Source organism: Sparus aurata, chromosome 24, assembly GCF_900880675.1.
Source record: "Sparus aurata chromosome 24, fSpaAur1.1, whole genome shotgun sequence".
Taxonomy (NCBI): Eukaryota; Metazoa; Chordata; class Actinopteri; order Spariformes; family Sparidae; genus Sparus; species Sparus aurata.
In genome coordinates, this window is record NC_044210.1 from 11,560,567 (window position 1) to 11,582,420 (window position 21,854).

Sequence of the window (21,854 nt, forward strand, 5' to 3'; positions counted from 1 at the left end):
GTTTGTTTTTTTATGCACTCTTGATTTCTGAACACAATCTGGTGTTTCATCGACACAGTCAGTCATGTGAAAAAAACCTCTTTAAATATTTAAATCATCATTCAAAACATGTAAAAGTGGATTTGAACAGGTGGTAGGTTGCTGTTTGTATAAAGTCTAAATCCTGAAGAGAAAAGCTACATGAATTTGAAAGTTTTTGGATTGGGTACCTTGAAAGTTACTGAACTTTTAAACTTTAAAATCCAACATTAAGGTTTTTTTTTCCTCAGACTTTAGAAAGCTGCCTTAGACGAGCCTCAGAGGGAGCACAAGTTATCAATTTTAATATCATTAGTGTCCTTTATATCAGAAATCTGAATACAATTGTTGAATTTAACTCATTTATTGACGCTCCAGGGAGACTTAGTTAAACATCTTGATGTATTTCAGTGGTGGAAATTTACACATAAATCCAGTTTTTCGATACTTTTGCTTCTTCACACTTTTACAGCTACATGTATGACAGCTGGTTACTTTTGTTAAACTTTCCTTTAAACATTTCCATGATAACCTTATAAACACAATAATTATGAAACATTGTGAGCCCTTTAAAGAAAACAAGCATGTTTAAAAATGTCTAGAACTCATTTCTCCTTTTACTCTGGTTTCACTTGTTGGAGGCTCGAAGAGGAAGATATCTAATTTGAATGCAGGAATCTCTCATCATTGTTTCGGTATCTACTTCATCTGAATCTTCCATTAATTGATCGATTGTTTTATATTTGAACCAGCAGCTGAATGTTTATGATGTGTGGCTCAGCTGGGGTCAAAGGTCACGCTCTGCAACTTGTCTTAAAGCGATTGGGAATCAGTGTTCTGCACTTTAGAGGGACTTATTGCACACTCGCAGCTTAAATTTAGTTTAAAACTTCTGAAATATTGTTCTTTTAAATCTTTATCTTGAACCTTAATGAATCCAGGGCTCTCCAGCAAAAGGAAGAATCATTTATTTTCACAATAAATCCATAAATAAGTGAGTCTGACATGTCATTTGTATAAAACATAATAAAAGCAAAATTATTTTCAGCCAGGGGTGACAAGTGGTGTCTGTTGAGGTGTTTAGAAGAGCCACTGACTTTATTTTTTAAAAACAATCTGAGTAGTTTTACCTGCTGTGCAGTGACACCACCTCGCCGCCAGGGGGAGCTGCTCCTACACAAATGTGCAGCTGCAGACGTTAAAGTAACGAGGAGGGATGACGATGTGCCGTGGAAGTCACATTTCTCACAACAAACGCAGCTGAACTAATGATGTCTGTTAAACTAAACAAAGTGTCGGGAGATAAAAACCTGGGATGCAGATAAAACTGTGAGTGAGCGCAGAAACACGAGGAAACCGAGGATTAATTCGCAGGGCGATGATTAAAAAACGAGACTCCAGTGAGAGGTTTCGGTTTGAGCAGTGGGGATGGATGGTGTGTGTGTGCGCGTGAGAGTGTGTGCGTGTGTGTCAGACGGGAGGCTGGGAGCTGGTGATGTCAGATGTCATTAGCATATTCCTGAGTATATCTGAGCGCTTGCGCAAAGACGCGCCACTACTGCTGCACCGCACCGACCAGAGACCTTCCAGCCGTCAGAACACACTCCGGTAAGCCCCCGTTCCAACTCATGATAATTTCACACTGTGTTTGGATTATAATCTGCAGTTTGTTCGGGTGAGTTCAGGAGAGATTAGTGTGTATGTGTGTGTGAGGACTGTGGCGCAGAGGAGGCTGCGGCCAAAACATGATGATGTCGATTTGGATTTTTTTCGCTTTTTAAGTGGTTTTGTGTTTTTTTTTAAAAAAAATCTGATAGTGACACAAGAGGAGATGTAGAAGTGTGTGTGTGTGTTATGTCTTTGTCCTGACGCGTTCACACACACACACACCCACACACACACACGCACACACACACCAGCCTCCTTTGTTGCCGAGCTGCACCGTTATAAAGACGTGACGCGCTTCAGACGCACCGGTGGATGTTTTTTTACGCGTTTTTTGTGAGAGAGGTGCGTTGAGTTGAACTTGGGTTTTTTTTTTAGTTTTTTTTTATTAATTTCTTTGGCGGGGGGGGGGTTGGAGGAGCGAGGTGGGGGTGCATAGCGACACAATCTGGGCGGTGGTTCCTTCAGATTGCACCCCAAGAAGAAGAAGAAGTACGTGACAAGTGAATGTGCGGATGGCGCACAGGCTCCATGTGGATCGCTCCTGATATACGCACATGAATCCACATTTTAGCTTATTTTTAATCCACCTGGCGTGATTTCTTATTTTATTTTTTATTCATTTTTACGCGCACCCGTTTCTTCATATCCCTCCTCTCGCTCTGCCCAGCATGGGAACTCCTATTGTTGTGTAAATGTCGGTGGGGTTTTTGAACGCCTTGGACAGGCTTCATTGTCTGGAGCGGGCTGTGTGTGTGTGTGTGTGTGTGTGTGTGTGTGTGTGTGTGTGTGTGTCGCCGTGTTGGATAACGGGGATGGATGCCAGTCGAGTCCCGCCGGGCAGAGCCGCAGGCAAACAAAAGAAGGCGGACGCACATTTTGAGGGGAAAGTAGTCCGCGGGTGGCGCATGTGCTTCAACTGCACAGATTTTTTTTTTTTCTTGACCACTGAGATTTAGGCAACGCCCTTCCACTGATACCTCCAGCCTGAGCCACGTGCTCCCACGGTTTTATATAAACATCCTGAACTCTTGCAACAGCTTGATTTTTATAAACATCACATGGTAGCTTATGAAAATCTCTCGTTTTTTGTTATTTTTTGCAGATCCGCAACCATGAGCGACAAGCCCGACATCTCAGAGGTGACCAGCTTCGACAAGACCAAGTTAAAGAAGACGGAGACGCAGGAGAAGAACCCCCTGCCGACGAAAGAAAGTAAGTGTTGGGTCCAAAACTGAGCTGATTTTTGTTTTCGTCCACTCTCCTGTGCGAGTCTAACGCCTCCTCCTCTCTCTTTCTCTCTCTCTTCCCCCTTCCAGCCATCGAACAGGAGAAGGCGGAAACGTCATGAGGCCCCTCTCCTCCCGTCATGCACTGTACACCCCCCCTCCTCCCGCATTGCCTTGTTTTCAGTCACTTCTTTTAGCTGTATAACCTTGTAACCGAAATTATGAAACAACAATAACCAAGCTGCACATGCCTGCGGACGGATGTTGCCTTCGCCAGGGCGGTCGGCCCCCGTCCCCCCCCCAACAAATGCCACCTTCGCCGCTCGTCTTTCCGTGGGGGGGCTAGATGAGGAGGATTTGTCTGAGGGCGGAGGGGTGGATCCGCCGGAGGTCTATCCTTCGACACCACCTTGTTAACCACCAACTTCGAACGTACAGCGGAGAGAAGCCGGCGGGACGAGGGCGTGGCCCCGCGTCCCCAGGGAGCTCATCATCGTCTCACCACCGACACCCACCACCTTCCTGTGTGGCTGCTTTTGCGCCAAAAAAAAAAAAAGCTGAGGCGTCAAGCTTTTTATTTTTTTTTTTCTTGTTGTTGTTGTTCTTATTGTTTTTTCTAATTTTCGGAAAGAAAAAAAAAATGCACAACTTTGTTTGTACGCTGGCCAAAATGTAAATGCCCTCCCCCCCAAAAATTGATTGTTTGTCACCATGTTTTTTTTCTTTTTGTATGCACACAAGGATTGAAAAATTAAGCGTAGCGGATTCCATCTAGATCTGGGAGATGCTCAAATGGACCTAATTTACGGTTTACTTGTCACAACCTTTCTTGTCAAGAGTGATTCGGGATAGCTTTCGTGTGTCGCAATCTGTCTTTGAATCGTCTCGAATGAGGAAAAGGAGATAAAAGAAATGATACTGGTGATTTGATTCCATGTGTTCGCTTTCAACCGTAGATTGAAATTCTTTGGAATTCATGTTAATCTGCCACAAACCATTACGAGAAATGGAAACCGTGAAATGTTGTAATAAAAAAGAATTTGTTACTAAAATTCTGGCTTTCTCTGGCAGTCTTTTTTTTAATTTTGGCAAAATCCAGAGCAGTTAGCCTCACGTTACGTTAGCAAACATTCAGGTAACACTGTTGTAGCTTATTCTAACCTATTTTATCACATTCATCCAGTTAGCCTCATGTTACGTTTGCTAACGTTAACGTACCCTCGGTGAAGCTTATTCTGTTTTATCACAGTTAGCCTGCATCTTACATTAGCAAACAATGATGTTATGTTGTCCTAGTTTATTGTAACCAGGTTTGTCAAAATCCAACAGTCTCACGTTACGTTAGCTAACATTCACGTAACATTGTTGTAGCTTATTTTAACCCATTAGTTCACATTCAACCACAGTTAGCCTCACGTTACGTTAGCTTAGTTCACGTAACCTTGTTGAAGCTTATTCTAACGTATTTTATTACAGTTAGCCTGCATGTTACATTAGCAAACATTCATGTTCTGTTGTCCGAGTTTATTGTAACCAACTTAGCCGAAATCCAACAGTTAGTCTCATGTAGCGTTAGCAAACATTCATGTAACGTTGTTGTAGCTTATTTTAACCCATTTTATCGCATCCAACCACAGTTAGCCTCACTTTACGCTAGCTGCGTTCATATAACATTGGTGTAGCTTATACTCCACCCTTTGTTTTACAGTTAGCCTCACGTCACGCTAGCAGACATTCTTTGTTACATTCTTGTATCTTATTCTAACCTAGTTTAACAAAGTTAGCCTGCACAGACATTGATGTTTCATTGTTGGAGCTTATTGTAACCCATTTTTGTCTAAATCCAGCAGTTAGCCTTGCCATACATTAGCAAACATTCACGTAACAATCTTCTAGCTTATTCTAACCCACTTCTCACACGATCTCACACTCTTCAGGTGCTTAGCAATCCGTTAACGTTACTTAAGGGATGAGGCTGTGCACTACTGAAAAGGCTTAAACTTCTCCACAGGGATTTAGCAGCACAGGAGTCGCTGCAGGCTTGTGCAGGGAAGTGAAAGCACCTGTCACGGAAACACATCATGATCATCACCGTTGGCACAAAGCTCACCTCAAAACCAGAGAAATTAAAGACAAACATTCCTGTAAATCCAGGAGGTAGACTGTGCCGACCGAGGAGCGGCGGCCAGACTATTTAACACAATTTAAATGTACATCAGCGGACAGTTCTATTACCTGGTTTGATTCATTGGCGAGCAGTGGCTTATGTGACAGCGCGCCCTGACCCAGAGAACAGGGTGTAGCCTCAGCAGGAGATTTACTCAGCCCTTTGTCCTAAACTGCCTTCGTCCTAAATTAGCCACCGCGTACAAAGCCCTAATGGCATTAGCATGACATGGCAGACATTTCCTGTAAACGGCGTGCTTTGCAGAACATATATGTTACGTTAGATGCTTTAATTTGATCGAAATGTAGACAGAGGGACATTAACCTCACATCAGATACGTCTTTGTTCCAGTATTTAACCTGTGTTTTGTAGGTTTTACAGTCACATATTGTTTACAGAAGAGACAGAAGTATAATTGAAACCACTTCCTGAGTCGCTGGTCAAATTGATCTCAGGTTGCCCAAATGGTACGCCAATCTTACATGTTAGTGTAAGTGGATTGGTGTTAAGTCAGTTGCTCTTAATAAGGCATTAATCCGACGAGGAGGAGGAGGAGGAGGAGGAGGGGTAGATGTGGTAGGTTAGTGGGCTAGCCAGCACAGGGAGACTAGGCCAAAGCCTCGCAGGTCCTCCCTCAGATGGGATTAACACCTCCCATCTCCCTTCCCTCCCTTGATCTGCCTCTCCTCTGCATGCGCCGCACAGGCCTGCACCAGCCAGCCTCCCGAGAAAGAAAGTGACGGAGGATTTAAAGGTGGGGGGTTGGGGAGGAGGTTGGGTGGGGGTAAGATGTGTCAGCAGCGAGCCTGTCGAGATCCGAAGGGTGTCCTGCCTGGTAACCCATGGCAACAGCTGCTGCTGAGTCACTTCCCGGTGCAGGGCGGTCTGTTTCTCGCCGTTAAACCCATCCCGCTGGCGTGTTTGAAACACTCAGGAGATTATGAACGCGGCGCATTCTGCTCCGTCGTCTGCGTTCAGACATATTTGACCATCTGTCTGCTGCAGGATTTTGTCCACCCTGAAGGAATGTCTTTGAAACGTGGCCTGATTTAACGGAGGGATTGATTGATTGATGGTTACCAAATGCACACGTGCCATTGTTTAAGGTCCATTAGCAGGCTGTGGCGCCATTGGAGTCCCTGCACTTAGTAGTAGCTGATGCACTAGAGGTCACTCGATGTGGTCAGTCTGTGGCACAAACAGTGTTTAAAGCCATGCATGGTTCAACTCTTGAATTATCTGATTGATTGACATGAAATTTATCACAGATATTGATAATCCCAAGAGGGTGAATTCTCAAGACTTTGTTGATCTTCTGACTTTCTTGTTGGAACACCAGCAGGTCGGCATATTCACTTCCAGACGATCATCTATCGACATTTACTCTGAGACAAATACTACAAAAAAACACAAGAAGACGCAAGTTGGATGGTATTCCACTTTTCCGATGGCCCATTTTTCCCAAACCCGAAAGTTCCGCTGGATCAAAAGTCCATTTGTTCAGCAGCCTGTTATCCTGAAAACACCTGCACATTGCTCCAAAAATAAACACTTTCCCAGCAGTTGTTAGTTCAGTGACTGCCGGCCCTGTCCACAGTGCTGAATCAGGCCCTATACTAGATGTCGTACTCTCAACCTAACCTGATACTGAGGGCAAAACACCCAAACAGAGTGTGTATTTTGGGAAAAACAATCCTTTGGGGCGTAGGGCTTTTGTTTCCGAGTTAATGGGCTGTCGCACAAATGGGCTTTCGGCCCATTCGGACATTTCCTCGGACTGTTAGTTCTTCTGAACAATGGGCAGTCCGCATGAATCGACGCAAAAGATGCGTCTGTGTTTGAGTGAATTATTTGCAGATGTCCTGAGGTTAAATTAATCTGCCTCAAGACACATAAAGCGATGAGAGAAAAGGCGAGACAGAGAACGGTCGGTGATGGAAAGAACCAGAGGCCAGGGTGAGTTCTGAGTTCGTTCAGAGGCTGAGCTGAACATAAAAACACACAAGCTTGCTAGCTTACAGCTAACCTACATAAGGTAGTTGACTGTAAGCTGTTATTTGTGTTTTTTGGTCAAATGTGTCAAACAACTGGCCGGTCGGGTGCCGCAAATTTGATTTAGACGATCGTGTTCTCCTTTCCATATCCCCTGTTGGATCAAAAACTGTTTTGGTTTATGACCAATATATATAATAAATATCTGAAAAGCTCATATAGCAATCGGCTTCAGCTGCACTGTGTGTCTAGTGCTAATAAGCACATCCTAGCCTCCTCATGTGCTAAACTTAGATGCTGAAAATGTAGCATTGCTCAGATCACTCTAGAGAAGTGAACAGACACATTATCAGTGAGGCTCTCTTCTCTTGTTGTCTGCGCTGTACATTATCTGCAGGTGCTGCTTGATTTTACACACAGTCAGTTATCTTTCTGTCGCTCGCCGGCAGAATCTGCTCTGGATTTCCATGGCAACAACCCACCCAGGAGCACCGTTGCGCGTGAGGCGCGAGGTGGCTGCCATCGATCACACCTGAACATTAGCTCTAATAAACATCCAGCACGTCTGCGACTGCAGAGGTGCAAACAGAGCGCGGAGAGTAAACAGGAAAGCGAGTCATTGTTATGGCTTCCTGTCCAAACCATATCTCGGTGTGGATTGTCTGCAGTGTCATTATCAGCCGACCAAAAACGCATGAAGGCAGAGCTGACGTCTGCTGCAGTATGCACCACTTGTTCCTCCTCTGCTGCTGTGTTGGAGGTCATCGGCTACAGATGCTCGCCTCCAATGCTTTTAATCGACACATGGCGATGACATGCGTATGTAGGTATGAGCGGACGCGGTCGGAGGGTCGAGGGCCGTGTGTGTGTTAGCTCACAGGATGTGACTTCAGAGTGTAATTCAGTACAGCTAACAAAACACTCTGGGACGTCCACTTTGTCATATGGACAAAACTGAACCTTTAACTAAGCAAAGATAATAGAATCGCACACAAGTCGATGCTATTACATAATGGCATTAATTACCAGACAACCTTTATTTTCTCAGGTGGTCGAACTGCAGGAAAACTCATCTTAGCTCCCAAAAAAAAAGCCTGTGGATTATTTCAAACTACGTTTAGCGCTGCTGGATTGTCTTTGTGAGGGACTCAGATCTTTTATCTCTTTGCCCTGGAGGATGTTTTCCATTCAGTGATCATTTCTGTCTGAGGTCTTTCCAGTTCTTTATAAAAGGGGATTTCCTTGATTCGTGTCCAGCGCGACCTGACCTGCAAAAGCCGAGTTATCACAATCAAGGTTATATATTTTACAACCTGACATGAAACATTAAAGTGATATCATGAAACAAAGTTCGCATTTTTTTTTCATGCAACATGAGCTGACCCTCAGAATGTTTCACCCGCCACGTCCTCTCTGTGCAATGTGTTTACAGATAAGTGCCGCTCTGCGTCCGGAGTTAGCAGGGGAGCAGGAACTAACTTTTTATAGCGTTTTTCTGAACAAAGACACACAAAGCTCACACACATGAGCCAACACTGAGTTGTGAGACAGAGCAGACGTGAATTGTTAGCCACAGGAAACCGCTCATGATGTAGCGCTGCATAAATGATCATTACAACAGATCCTGTGGACTGGTAGAAGTCCGTTAAACAGTTGTATGACCGCTTATTACCACATCGAGCTGATGCTATAAAGCACAGCCGGCCTGTTAAGAATCAGCAGGGCAGAGCAGGCGTGGTCCGACAGTACAGACGGGGCTCGCCTCTCGGCTGCCTGTCTATAGCTCGGGTTGATTATCCCAGACATGCTCTATTAGTCTGGCCCCAGGTGGGGCCCCGATCAATGGTGTCTAAATGGTGTTGATGTTCACTATTGCTTTAGCCAAAGCATTGCACAGAATCAATGCGGCCGTATAGACAGCAGAGCACTTCTTGGTGTGTCAACCTGACTCATTGTGACTTGATGAGGTGGTCCTGAAAGTATCCACTCTGAAGGCGAGTGTGAACTTTAGAGTCAGTGTGACTCCTCATATCAAGCTGTGCGTGCACACCCATGATCCTGCCAGCAGCTGCAGGAGCGACTCGCCTTCACGCTTGCATGAGTCTCCTCGGTGCCTCCGTGAGGTGAAAGCACGGAGACGCTCTCGGTGGCTGCTCTCCTGAGGGTTTACACAGAGCGACAGGCCTGACATTTCCCCCCCCCCCCAGCGGCGAGCCTGCGACCGCCACGCTGCAGACCAGACGCCCTCCTCCCCTCGCCGCAGGCACCGGTCCGGGCCGCCCTCTGCATCTCCTCTCCCACCTCACACAGGAGGATGTTGCTGCTGCAGACACCTTTCGGTTTCTCTTTTACAAAACGTAGAATAAATGCTCTTCGCAGCCGAACCTCCCCCCCGAGAGCTACAAATGTGGAGCCTGCACATCAATTTTTCATAAACCAAAGAGGATTCCCAGTCCTAGAAATGCATGTGGGATGATGCATTTTAAAAAATGCAAGAAATGCATAAATTGCATATCTTAAAAATCTATGACCCCCTTCCAAAAAAGACATATTTCCTGAACCTTATGATTCTAAGCTCCTCTTTTATGCAGCATCACTGCAAATGCTAACTTCTCCTTTTCACAAGACTGAGGCCTTCACTGCTTCGGATGGACTTAAAGGACTTAAATATTCAGATCCAGACAAAAGGCTCTTCTAATAACTAAATAAATAAGATTTAATGTCCTGCTTCTGCACCTTTTCTAAGAATCTGTCTTGCAAAAGAAACTCTGAGAAAATATTTCTTCTCCATCAAATTGAAAGAGTCCCTGAGACGAGTGCATGGTGCCCAGAGACTCTCCAAGGCCGAGCTGCCGGCTAGAAGAATGTTGATCATGAGCGTTAATTACCCGGGCGGTCCCAGAGAGACCTGCTTAATTACTGCCCCCTTGTTAATAACAAGCTTAGTCATGTCACGTCCTTATTTAGGTTTTAATAATCAGCATGACACCCTCAGAGGAGAAGGTTGGGAAACTACCTGGCAACCAGAAACCCAAGCTTTTATGGTGAAGACACTTCCCATCAGCTCCTGGTGATCTCTGACCTCTCCGGAGGGTTTGTGGAAAGTAGAAGAGGATTTCCTTACAGGCAATCAATAATGCATAGCATACGCAGATGAGCTCCTGATTTATCTGTCGATCTACTTTCAAACTCTCACCTACGGTCTTTGAGCTTCCTGTAAAGTCACAGGAAGAACACGATCATAGATAGAAGCAGCTGAAATTAGTTTTTCACAGTGTTTGGTCTCACACCGAAGAACGCTTAACGCAAACTCGTCAGAACAATGTGTCGTCCAAAAGTGTCCGAAGCCGTAAGTGTTGATAGGTAAACGTGATGATCTACTGATATAAAGAGGGGTGAGACACTTCTTTCCTGGAAGACACTCATAATGTTGTCATGGTTGTCTGATTGTCAGCTTCGGAAAGTCACAAAAATTCCCTACCACACTCCCCCATTCTGACTTTTGAAAGGTAGTTGAAGCGTTTAGATGCTTTTATGTGTCATTTGGAGACATTCATGTGGCTGTTTTCTGTGCTTGAACAACCTACAACCCACATTTTCCCTTTGAACTCGTGATCAAAACAAAAAGAGGGATCAACCGATCAACTTGAAACGGCAGAAACCCATTCATCAGCGTCGGAGCAGCGGCGTGGTCACTGCCCACGCCATCTTTTGACCATCTAACCTGACCGGCCAGATGCTGCTGACTAATGTACGGTTGCGGGAAAATCAAATAGACAAAAATTGAAATCAGCTGGCCAAACAGCGGGAAACCAAAGACTGCTTGAGATCAGACAGAGATCTGCCTCCACCACAACATCCCAGATAAAGCTATTGTGCAGGACCTCTACGGAACAAAGAGAGGTGGGCTCTGTGTTTACGTCATTGATGCTTGGTGCTCAAACTAAGCCAAATTAGGTTGTGAAGCCTTGTGGTGAAAAAAGCATACATCACATGGACGCTAGCAGTCTCTCTCACACTTGCAGATGCGGAAAGTACAATTTTAGCTTTACAGATTACCTTCAATGCCTGGGACACCCAGATGCTGTTTGGAAAAAGACAGCTGCTCCCTCGTGTCATGAATGCACAGTATGTGTGGATAGATAAATCATCTATATATGCTTCAATCCATATGTGCCTCAGCTTGCAGCACGTTTGGATAAACTGTTCCTCTCTCTAATGTTATAGCTCTGTATATGCAGGTGAACATGCGCCTTTTCAACCCGCGGCACGCACAGTGATCGATGTTTCAGTTTTGGAAAGGCGCCCCGATCCTTTCACGCCATCTCGGCTCGAGCTGCGTGCGCCTGCATGTGCTCGATGAAGTTTCACTTTCTACCTCGCCGGCCCTTTTTGCGTCATGCTGCTGCTTACAAAACAAACAGGATGGATAGTGTCTCTCAGCTAACCATTAGTCAGGTTCTAGTCTGTACCATCAGGGTAGAGTTGCACTGATAATTGAATCTGTCTGGTCTGTGTGTGCCACTTGTAATTACCCAACACTGCCTCCCTGTTCGGCTCTTCACATGGCCTCCAGGAAGTGTTATTATTAAAACCATGAATAACAGAGGTGCATGTGCCTTTTTTTGCCATCTATCAGCTCATTATCTTTGTTTTGAGGCCCTGGGGTTAATGGCATCCTCGCGCCACTCACTGCTCTGCATCTTCAGTAAAGACTTCTCATGGTGTTACGTCATCTGGTGTATGTGACATGAGACGTACAGAGTTGCTCAAACGATGTTGCTCAAAGGTTTCATTGTGCAACTGCAGCACACACGATATTATCACCTTAGGCTTTAATGTGTCATGTGTTAAGTGGTGTCAGTTGCACATACTGAGAGAACTTCGGGGGAATTGAAATCAGTTGCATTGAATATGTTTCAACTAATGGATCTCACAGACAGACAGACAGACGCACGGACACTGATTGAACCTCAGGAGTTCAAGTCCACACCACACCTATAATCCACTTACCCTCACATCTCGCAGTTGTTGGACGCAGTGTTTATATTTTATTTCCCTTGGTGAGGTCAGTCTAGTTGCGATAACGCCTGCTGGCATGGCAGTGAGTCACACTGTGCCAAGGTCAGCTCGAAGCTGTGTCAACAACACTAAAGCAGCACACTTAACAGAGCAAGGTAGGACAGCAAGGAAGCTGGACTCCTGCCATCGTCCCAGAGGTCAGGAGCTATAAACGCAAAACAAATATGTCAAAACTAATCGTTGACATGCAAAAAATGAAATTATCTAATAGGCTATACACGACATAATGTCATATATGGTTTAATCATGCAAAAGTGTAAAAATGGCAAGAGCCAAGCTGGCTGTTTCCCAGTTTCCAGTCTTTATGCTATGCTAAGCTAACTGTCACCTAGCTATAGCATCATATTTAGCAGAAAGCTATTTCTGGGCTTGAAAGCAAATAAGCTCTGTGAGGACTAATTAATCCCTGTTGTCAAATCCCCAATCAATTACCAGAATTTGGGCTAGCTTAGCTGTAGCATGAAGACTGTAAGCTTGGTACTTTGTGCTAAATGCATCCCTCATGTTTTTCAACTATTCAGTCGCACCACAAATGAGACAAGAATTAGCTACCTAGCATGCTATTTCTTAATTGTATGCTGAGTGGTTGTGGGTATTAACGGGTTGTGTTTGCGTCTCTGGCAGCAAGGAGCGGCTCCAGAGGACGAGCGACCCAGAGAGGAGCGGTGCAGACCAGGAAGGAGGCCGAAGAGGTAGGTGTGTTTACCGGGGAAACCACAGCCCATAAACCTCCATATCAGCGCTGTAAAAAAAGACAGACGCCGGAGCTAAACAGTGAGATAACAGCTTAGATAATGGAAGTAACAGATCCATAACAGAGCAGCTAGTGATACATACTGTTTAATCAAACTCTCAGCGAGATAGCAACTAAATGCAGGCCTCGTCGCTGGAGAGGCCGGCCTCTTTATTCAGCGAAGGCAGTCATGATTACAGACATTCGGGTTCAGCGATTGACGTAAATGTGTCATACCTGAGCTGTATGCATTATTAACACCCCACCATTTATGTGTGGTCTGATGGCTGAGACCGAAATAGATCACACACATACACACACACACCTGCATTAAAGCCCACAGATCCACACACACACACACACTCTCCCTCGAATGCCAAGAGATCTTAAAAAGTGAGAATTGGCTGATTTTCCCCTCATTAGCGGGAAGTTCTGCCTCATCCTGAAATTTATGGAGGCTTTTTGCATCTGAGGACGGGATGCTCGGGGGGGGGCGTGCATGGAAATGTAATGATGTCATTGATCTCAAGGCTCACTCTCCCTCGGCATGTTGGATAATCATGTCAGAATCTGCTTGTTTTTAGAAGCAAAGCTTTTGACTGTGGACTCTGCATAACATTGTTACTATAAATTGAATTATACATCCAGGAAAAGGCACATTCATTTCCCCACTATCACCATGCAAACAATTCCAGAAAGTCTCCAAAAAAAAAAAAAAGGCATGATGATTTTTTTGAATTCAAGAGTTTTAGTTCCTTTTTTGTCGAACAACAACAGAAGTGACATTCCTGGTTTAGATTTCGTTTGGGGCTCCAGGTCACCCGCTTGAGGAGTCAAGGACGTCGAAACAGATGTGCACAAAAACAAAACCTCCACTCACCATTCTCTCCTGGCATCCGAGGAATTCTGGACCGCGTGTTGTTTTGTCTAAAGGAAGTGAATTTCTGTTATTGAGATCGCTCATTGTGGCAGAACACAAATGTTAGCGCAATTAAACGGATGTTATGAATGTGACCCATTGTCACATCCCCCCCCCCCTAAAGGGATAAGGACTTTATTAATTGGATTTTTGAAGCACAGGAAGCTTTTAAAAGGTAGTTATCATGCTTTGAGTTGTATGGAAGAGGAGTGTGTTGGTGTTCAGGCCCTGTGTGCCTTGAGAAAGTTGTTGAGTCTCTGCAAATCTCCTGGATGGCTGAGCCCGACCTTTGAACCCGCTGTGGTTGGCAGCGAGTGAATCCAATTTCCCAGGAGGGATCAACTGACTACGAGATTTGTGATCATAGCAGTAGTTTGCAAAATTGCATTTGGAGTCAATTTTCTTCCGTCTCAGCAACCAAACCCTCACTTAATGCTAGTCGTTGTTTGTCAGAGGCAGTTTTTGTCCAGCGAGGGGTCATGAGTTGAGCCCAAACCCGCAACATTGCAAATAAATTCTTTCTTTTCTTGTCTTAGTCCATATCAGGATCCTCTGGGTTTGTTTGTTTTTTTGTTTTTTTTTACCCCATGCAGAGGAATGAGCTCTGGTCGGCGCCAAGATCTGCTCAGCTTCCTCGGCCTCCTGAATGTCCCAGCATGCCTTTCCAGCTCTGTTTTTTTTTTCTCTATGAATATGGCCTTTTGTGTTTGCAAAAAAAGGAAAGTCTTTCTTGCACTTAACTTCCCCTCACACTTTATCGGCAATTACCGTGTTCGCTGCTTTGAGTGGTGAAGTTTCAGAATTAGTTTGTTTGACATTTAAAACAGCGGAAAAAAGGAGTTTCACCCTCTATTTTTAAAATGTCACAGAATGTAAAAATGTTGTCCGCTGGATGAATCTGGTGCGGCGATGAGGAGGACGTGGAATCACATCAGCATGATTAATGGCGTCTTTAAAGTTTTGCGAACACGTTCATTTGGTGGGACTCAAAATGATGCCACCGTCGTTTGTGGCTAAAGTCACAGTGGGCCTATATGCTGTCTCCATGGCAACAGACAGGCAAGCTCAGCGGAGTGATGTTCAGCCTGTCGCTGCTGCACGGTAAATGTATCTCCGCTAATGTTTTCATCAGGAGAGCTTTAATGCTCCCTCGTTAGAGGCCTGTGGAGGGTAACTAAGGTGTAAACTTGTTCGCTCTGTATGCAAAATGCGCAGCCTGCTGTTTGCTAAGTGCACGCCGGCGTCTAACTTAACCCCCAATTATCACCGGGGAATGTGTTGGTCGTACCGTGCCGTGCCGCGGTGCCTGTTTAAGGTCCGTGACTTATTGATTTGTTCAGTCACAAACACAATACAGTCACCAAGTATTGCTGTGCTTCCAAAGCAAATAATATTCCCAGGCTATGACTCACTGATAGCGTGTTATCAATCTGGGTCAACACCCAATCAATAAAGATAACGAGACCCTGATTTACTTTGGGTGTACATAGTAGTCTGGATTGTAAAAGGAGTCTGTGTCTACTGGTGTTGTGTAAAGTACTCAGGAATCATGCTTGAGCAGAAGTAAAGATGTGGTGTTAAGATGTTATGTTGGTAAAAGTCTGTTTGCCACAACGATGTAGTACAAGTACCTCACAATTGTCCTTAACCACAGTACTTGAGTAAGTGTATTCATCCCTGGTTGTGATCCAGACTGATGGTGTTGTAGATGTCTTAATACTTTCAACATAAACCCTTAATTTTTGTGCACAGTCACTAATTATGAAGGACCGCTGCATGTTCTGTCCTCCGAAACAAAACCTGACTGATTCTGCTGCGGGAGGAAGTCAAGGAGCTGATTGCTCTTCCTGTTTTTGGGTAGAAGTTTTTGGCTCAGCTGCGCTCCTTTCTGCCAAGTTTCCGTCATCCGGTATCAAAGGTGAAACCGTGTTGTTCTGAGGTCTTGGATAATGAGTTATGGAGGTTTTTGTGGGCAGATGGGTTGTTCATAGCGGGAGACAGTTCCCACGAATACAAGCCAGAGAGACACAATGTGAAGAGGTTACCAGCGAGGGCCTAAAGAGGATCTGTGCGGTCGCGCAGAGATATTTTTAAGCACGTACGCTAATTCTGCTCTGCTCGTACTGTAAATCAGCAAGAAGGACTTCCCGCAAGCTGCCGTGATTCCCCACAACGCTCGCTTCAAACATTTGTGGCCGTTGCTGGGTGAATAGAATCCCAGATGCCGGAGTGCCCCTCCGTCTTTGCATGGGGAAACAGCCGGTCCCTGTGTCTTTTTGTCCGTTGAGGCCCCCTCCGAACATAAAGGCTTTAGTCAGACGTGTGCCTACATTCCCTCGCCCCCCAATCCGAGTTCGACTGGACTGCGGCCCAGATGAGCACCGACTCGCCCTCTTTGTCTGCAGAACTGGCACATGACCTGCTCTGGCACCGTGGGCTGCGCTCCAAACGCCACCCACACCCTTTTTTTTTTTTTTTTGTTCCTCATGCCCCATTTGTCCCCGAAAAAACTCCCTGAGCCCCGACGTAGGCACGCTGCCAAGACGGGCACAACAACAACAACAATGGCGTCAGTGCCTGTGTGCAGTGACTGTGCGGTAAGGAGAGCCTCGGCGGGCACGCTTTGGCACGCCGCTGTTGTTGTAGGGATTGTCGCAGCATGGTGGAATTAGGACAAATCTTTCTCTGAATTAAGCATAATATCATGACGTCAGCAGCCGCAGCCAGGTCGTTATTATCCGCGTGGAGGTTGTGATGAGCCCTCAGGTAGCGTCTGTTTTGTCAAACCCACCGTTCGACACTTGAACTCACAAATCAGGTCACATCATAACCAAAACCAAAACCGCTCGATCAAAAAAAAAGAAAAAAAAAAGCACTAAAAAGTTCCCAGAGGTAACCACCTTCAACCACAAACAGAACCACCTGTCGAAGCCTCGGACAGGAACCAGCTCTGAAATGATTTTCAGATTTTTGGCATGGATGGGTGAGCCATGTCTGAGACGGAGGGAAGGAAAACCTCCAGGCTTCATCTTGTGAAACTTGCTCTCATCAGAATGTAAATGTTTGGATTGGCACGGGGGGGAAAAGTGAGGTTTCGGCCCATCGGTTTGCACAATAGATTGGCGTTCTGATGTAAGGCAGACATCGCTGGATGTAGGCAGGAGTATCTGATGTGGGAGAGGAGGGAATGTCAGCCGTGAGCTAGAGCGCCCCGACCATGTTGGCAAAACAAAATCCCAGAGGGGTGACTCCTTGAGGCTGATTCAAGGCCACAGGTAAGCACAGAAAAAAACTCATTTTCTCCAGTTAAAACATTCCTATGATAATTGTTTCACTCTAATAAAAGCAGCTGAATGAAGCCGAAAATATGCGCTCTGCTCCTGTGGCCAAGATATTCACAGACGAGAGCCAGCTGAGCGAATCCCAGCTCAATATCCCCATTGTTTTCGCTGGGTTTAGAGGGAGCTTTTCTTCACACTGCGGCTTGTTATAAACATTATTTGGCCCTCGGCTGCGATGAGAAATCTGAGACAAAATAGCCGAGGATTAACATGAGAAACAGAGGGAGAGAAAATCGGGCAGGGAGGAGGCGAGGAGAAAGAGGGCCGCCACAATCCCAAAGAATCCTCCTCCTCCTCCTCCTCCTGCTTCGTCCACCCTCCCCCTGCTTTCTCCTCCTCAGAGGTCAGAGCAGGGTTACTTCCCAGAAACAAGCCCACCCTCGATCACCGCTCGCTTTCCATAACAAATCTTCCAAAACACAAGAGCACTCGTAGCCCGAGGAGCTACAAAACATCGTGCCCGATAGAGTTGGATAGGTTTCACACAGCTACAGACTGTTGACAGAGTGTGTGAGGATGGATATGTGTCGTTGACTCCCCGTAGAGTTTCTTAGACTGCGTGAGGTCCTTTCAACATCTTGTCATCTTAAAGATTTGCTTTCGCAGTTTTGAATTCAGCCTTGAGTGTGAATCAACCGACTGTATTTTTCTATTGTTTGGCATTATACTCATAGATTCAGACTAAATTCTTGTGCATTGATCCTTTAAAGACATGCATTTTGTTTGCCCAGGTGTGTCGCACTTCTATGAATCAGTAAACACTTTGGATAAAAAAAAAACACCCAGACAGCAGAGAAAGCGGGACGTCTGGTGCTAGCTAAGTTCCTGGCTAACTAACTTGCAAGCTGGTTAATTTAGTTAGCCAGGAACATGCTAGCTAGCCTGGTGTTAAGTGGTTGTGTCTGTGATTTTCTTGTGGTTGGTTTGTAGGTTTGGCGCTGAATAGGTTGATGTGTTTACTGGGGGAACTATAGCTCATAAACCAACTGCAGAGTCGCATGGAAAGCAGGAAATAACCTTCCACACAGGTCAATAGTTTGATTCAAGTATAGAGAATGGCGAACCGAGGAAGGCAACCAATCTAAGCCTGATTACAGTGATTTGATTTGATTACCTGGAAAGCAGGACAGTGGGGCGTCCAGAAAAAGGGTGAACCTGGATAAGTTTTTGCAACACAGTGAGATATCAGCCAGCAGAGCACTGCGTTCGCCAATAACTTCACAACACAACGAGTTGTAATAGTCTAATATTATGACAAGCCACTGTGCAGCGTTTTGATATCAGATTATGCATCAAACTCATGGATTTATTTTAGCTCAATCCAGGATTACTGGATTGTTTTTCATTACCTCACAGATATTTGAAACAGCATGCCCCTTTTGTGACTGCTTCTCCATCTGACCGTCCAGCAGGCCGATCTCAGTCGTATTCTGGCGCTGAAGGCGCAGAATTAGATGGTTCTGGCCCAGATACGGCTTCTGGATTTGGATACGATTTGTGTGTATAGATTCAGAAGTAGCTCCAGTGTTCTTGGGCTAATTCTTTGTTTGTGACTGAAGGAAAGGAAGTGGACGTGCAAGCAGTGTGCCTGTGCGTGTCTTACCCAGCTCAGATTAGGTGTTCATACTTCATCTGTATCTCGATCCATCTACGTAATCCGACATGGGAACGTCAAGTCAAATCCTGCTACAATCTTACTCTACCTGAACTTTTGCACCCTGTGGGCAAAACGAGACTTGTCGAATAATGCTGAATCTTGACGTATTTACCTGCCATGTTCAGTTAAGTACTTAATAAGACTTAAACCAAACAAAGTGGTCGAAACAATCCCGAACTTGAAGACACCGTCTTTGAAGTCTTGTCTCGCTGAAGGAACAATGGTAAACAGCTCGGTAAGTGCGCTGATACCGTGACAGTAATTGCACACAAACGCAAGAGAGGTTTTTAAACAGCCTCAAGCTTAAGTGGTCAAAGTCAAACTCAAAAGGTAAATCAGGGTTTTTTTTAAAACAGATTTGAATCACATTTACATTCCACCAAGCTAACAGTGTGATCAGATTAGATAGTGGTTAAGTCAAACCACATGTCTGCCCACAATGCCGTTTCTTTATCACTTTGTCAGCATCTGATTTGATAACAATAGGCTAATGTTAGCAACTGGCTGCCTCTTGCATTCCTGCAAACCACCAGACACGTCGCCCCATAGGCAACCCGTAGCCACTGGAAGCTAATCAATTTGCACAGTGATGAGAACAGCCCTGCTAAATGGATTCTCTCTTTCACACATCTATGACATATCAGGGCTTGGCCGCGCTCGGCTCGGGTTGCCAGAGGGGTGAAATGGCTTAGTTGGATTGCGAGGCCGGGCTCGGTGCCGATAAATAGGACAACTGATGCTCCTAGCTACAGTAAGGCTGCATGATGGGAAGCTCTCAGCACAGCGACGGCTTACTTTTGTTGTCAAAGGAAGGGACATGTTGGAGCATGTTAGGATGCTTTCATGTGTAAGAAGATTTAGTGTTGGCTTAAGAGCGTAACGTTGATGTCTCCATGCAAAATGTCAGCTGAACTTTGTCCTTAAAGCTGAGAGAAGTAGTGTCACTGCACTGCAGAGTTTGTTGTACAGTACGATTCTATTTTAATATGAAACCGGCTGTGCTGACGTTAGCCAAATTACACCTGGCGCACCATTACTGGACAAAATCAAGAATAGGCATGTGTCCTAGCTGGCACCGTCTCTCCCAGCACCCACCAGACTGTCAACGAAAAACACACACAAACACTCACACACTCACTAATCTACCCTGACAAGATGCTGATCAGAGAGAGCCGAGTGTTGCCAGATTCTTCAGATAGACGCGCAGGTCCTGTCAGACTCATGCAGCGTGTGTGTGTGTGTGTGTGTGTGTGTGTGTGGGTCCTCAGGCTGCATCTTATATAACCAATGACAGACAGACAGACAGTCACAAAGATGGGGCCTGAGGTACCTCGGGGACATACATTCCAATCCTTTCTGCTTCCTGCTTGTCGGAGCTGAAGTTGACACGATTCACCTATATTTTAATCATTTCTCTGACACTGTCACTCACCAAAACGTCTGCTGAGTTAGCAGGTAGGGGTCCTGAAGCAAAAGGACACAAAGAAGTAGAAAAAAAAATCCAATTCAAGAGGAGCTACTGTGAAATTACTGGAGTTAAATTTAACATTAAAGGGATTTTAATCTTAGGAAAGAGGCTGGGAAATAAATGAGAAGCTCAAAATGAAGCAGCCAGGAGGCGTTAGCTTAAGTGTAGCATAGGTAGACACAAGGGGAACTATAACTCACTTATTCTCATGATGTAGTTTGTTTAATCATGCAAAAGTTAAATGTTAAAAATGTATCTGTTTTCACCTGTTTTCGGTCTTTATGCTAAGCTAACTGTCTCGTGGCTGAAGCTTTTAAAAACTAGCCGGCTAATCAAACCTTGTGAGTGCAGCAGGTCGAAATATACTGAATGAATGAACCCCTTGAGACAAAACATTTCTGACATTTCGGGAAATTTGCTTTCTTGCCAAGAGTCTGATGAAAAGATTGATGCCAGCTCCATCTGTATAGTATGAAGCTAGCAAGGGGAGGTTTAGCTTAGCACAAAGATTGGACACAGGGGTAAATATGTTGCTCGATTGTGTCCAAAAGTAACTATAATATACCTACTAACACCAAAAAAAAGCTCATTGTTACATTGACTTTGTATAGAATGTGTAACAAAACAAAACGAGACGAGTGAGATAGCCTCTTCTGGCCAGCTAGTCATCTAATTATTGCTAAAATAAGCTAACCGTCCGACAGCCATGTCTCAGCTTCAAAGGTAATCAAACTGTGAGGGCTTTAAGTTAAAAAATAATCATATAATAATAAATAATAAATAAATAAATAAAATCCTTTAAACAACAAAAGCATCTCTGACATTTTGGAAAATGTGCTTCGAGAGTCTGATGAAAAGATGGATACCCGCTAATGACAAGCTAGCTTCTTCTCGCTGTTTTTTGTCATTATGCTAAGCTAACTGTCTCGTTGCTGACAGCTCTCTCTGTGAAGGCTGAAAATAAAAAATGATATTATGAAGAAGAAAAATAACCCTGGATGTCGAAACTCATCTCAATTACAAGGTATTAAAACCTATAAAACGGATTAGCTTGTAACTGTCACTTCCTTTTTTTTTATAGGCCTTAATGTTTGAGTTGAGTCTATGCAGGTCTAAACAAGAAACTTTTAAAGTGTTCAGTCTGGGCAGCCTCAGTATTTATATCTCCTCTTCCCAGTTTTAAACATACAGTCTGTAATTAAATACAAATGACAGTGCTGAAGCCCCGCTATTAGATCTGCCTATTGAGTCCTGAAACAGGCAACAAACTTCACCCTGCAATTCACGTCTGCGGTTCCAATACAAACATAATATCCTTTAACTTAACACGAGACATGTTCTAAGTCTCCGTGTACAGTATGTGCTGTATTATGATGGCCAATTCCTTATGAATACCTTCATTGTGACACTTTTCCCCTCCTCATTCAACACAATTGAATTCGAGCAAAAGGTTGTAATCTTTAGATAAAGCCGCAGTCCGCGAGTGGGAGTGGACGAACCCTTGAGGAATTGAAAACTTGTGTTTTAAAACGAATGCGAGACAAAAGGTCAGAGGAAAGAGGATCTCCTCGCGCACAAAGGCA

General features: G+C 44.7%; 1 protein-coding gene across 3 annotated transcripts; it reads left to right on the plus strand.

Moving 5' to 3' along the window:
* The first annotated feature begins 1,468 nt into the window (after window positions 1-1,468).
* On the plus strand, window positions 1,469-3,964 carry LOC115577275 (thymosin beta-12). 3 transcript variants are annotated; one of them, XM_030410251.1, is made up of 3 exons: window positions 1,469-1,626; window positions 2,789-2,898; window positions 3,003-3,956. In XM_030410251.1, exons 1-3 carry the CDS (start codon window positions 1,514-1,516, stop codon window positions 3,032-3,034), a joined length of 255 nt encoding a protein of 84 aa, XP_030266111.1. In that variant the 5' UTR covers window positions 1,469-1,513; the 3' UTR covers window positions 3,035-3,956. The 3 variants fall into 3 exon arrangements, with proteins under 3 accessions (XP_030266111.1, XP_030266112.1, XP_030266114.1); XM_030410252.1 differs by lacking the exon at window positions 1,469-1,626 and adding an exon at window positions 1,669-1,693 and having other exon boundaries at window positions 3,003-3,964; XM_030410254.1 differs by lacking the exon at window positions 1,469-1,626 and adding an exon at window positions 1,916-2,028 and having other exon boundaries at window positions 3,003-3,964.
* Window positions 3,965-21,854: the final 17,890 nt, after the last annotated feature.

What these genes read in the sequence shown, in the direction of transcription:
- LOC115577275 (XM_030410251.1), top strand. Translation starts at nt 1,514, where the DNA reads ATGTCAGATGTCATTAGCATATTCCTGAGTATATCTGAGCGCTTGCGC. An exon ending in AGCCGTCAGAACACACTCCG is followed by an intron (nt 1,627 to 2,788) that starts GTAAGCCCCCGT and finishes TATTTTTTGCAG; the next exon opens with ATCCGCAACCATGAGCGACA. An exon ending in CCCCCTGCCGACGAAAGAAA is followed by an intron (nt 2,899 to 3,002) that starts GTAAGTGTTGGG and finishes TCCCCCTTCCAG; the next exon opens with CCATCGAACAGGAGAAGGCG.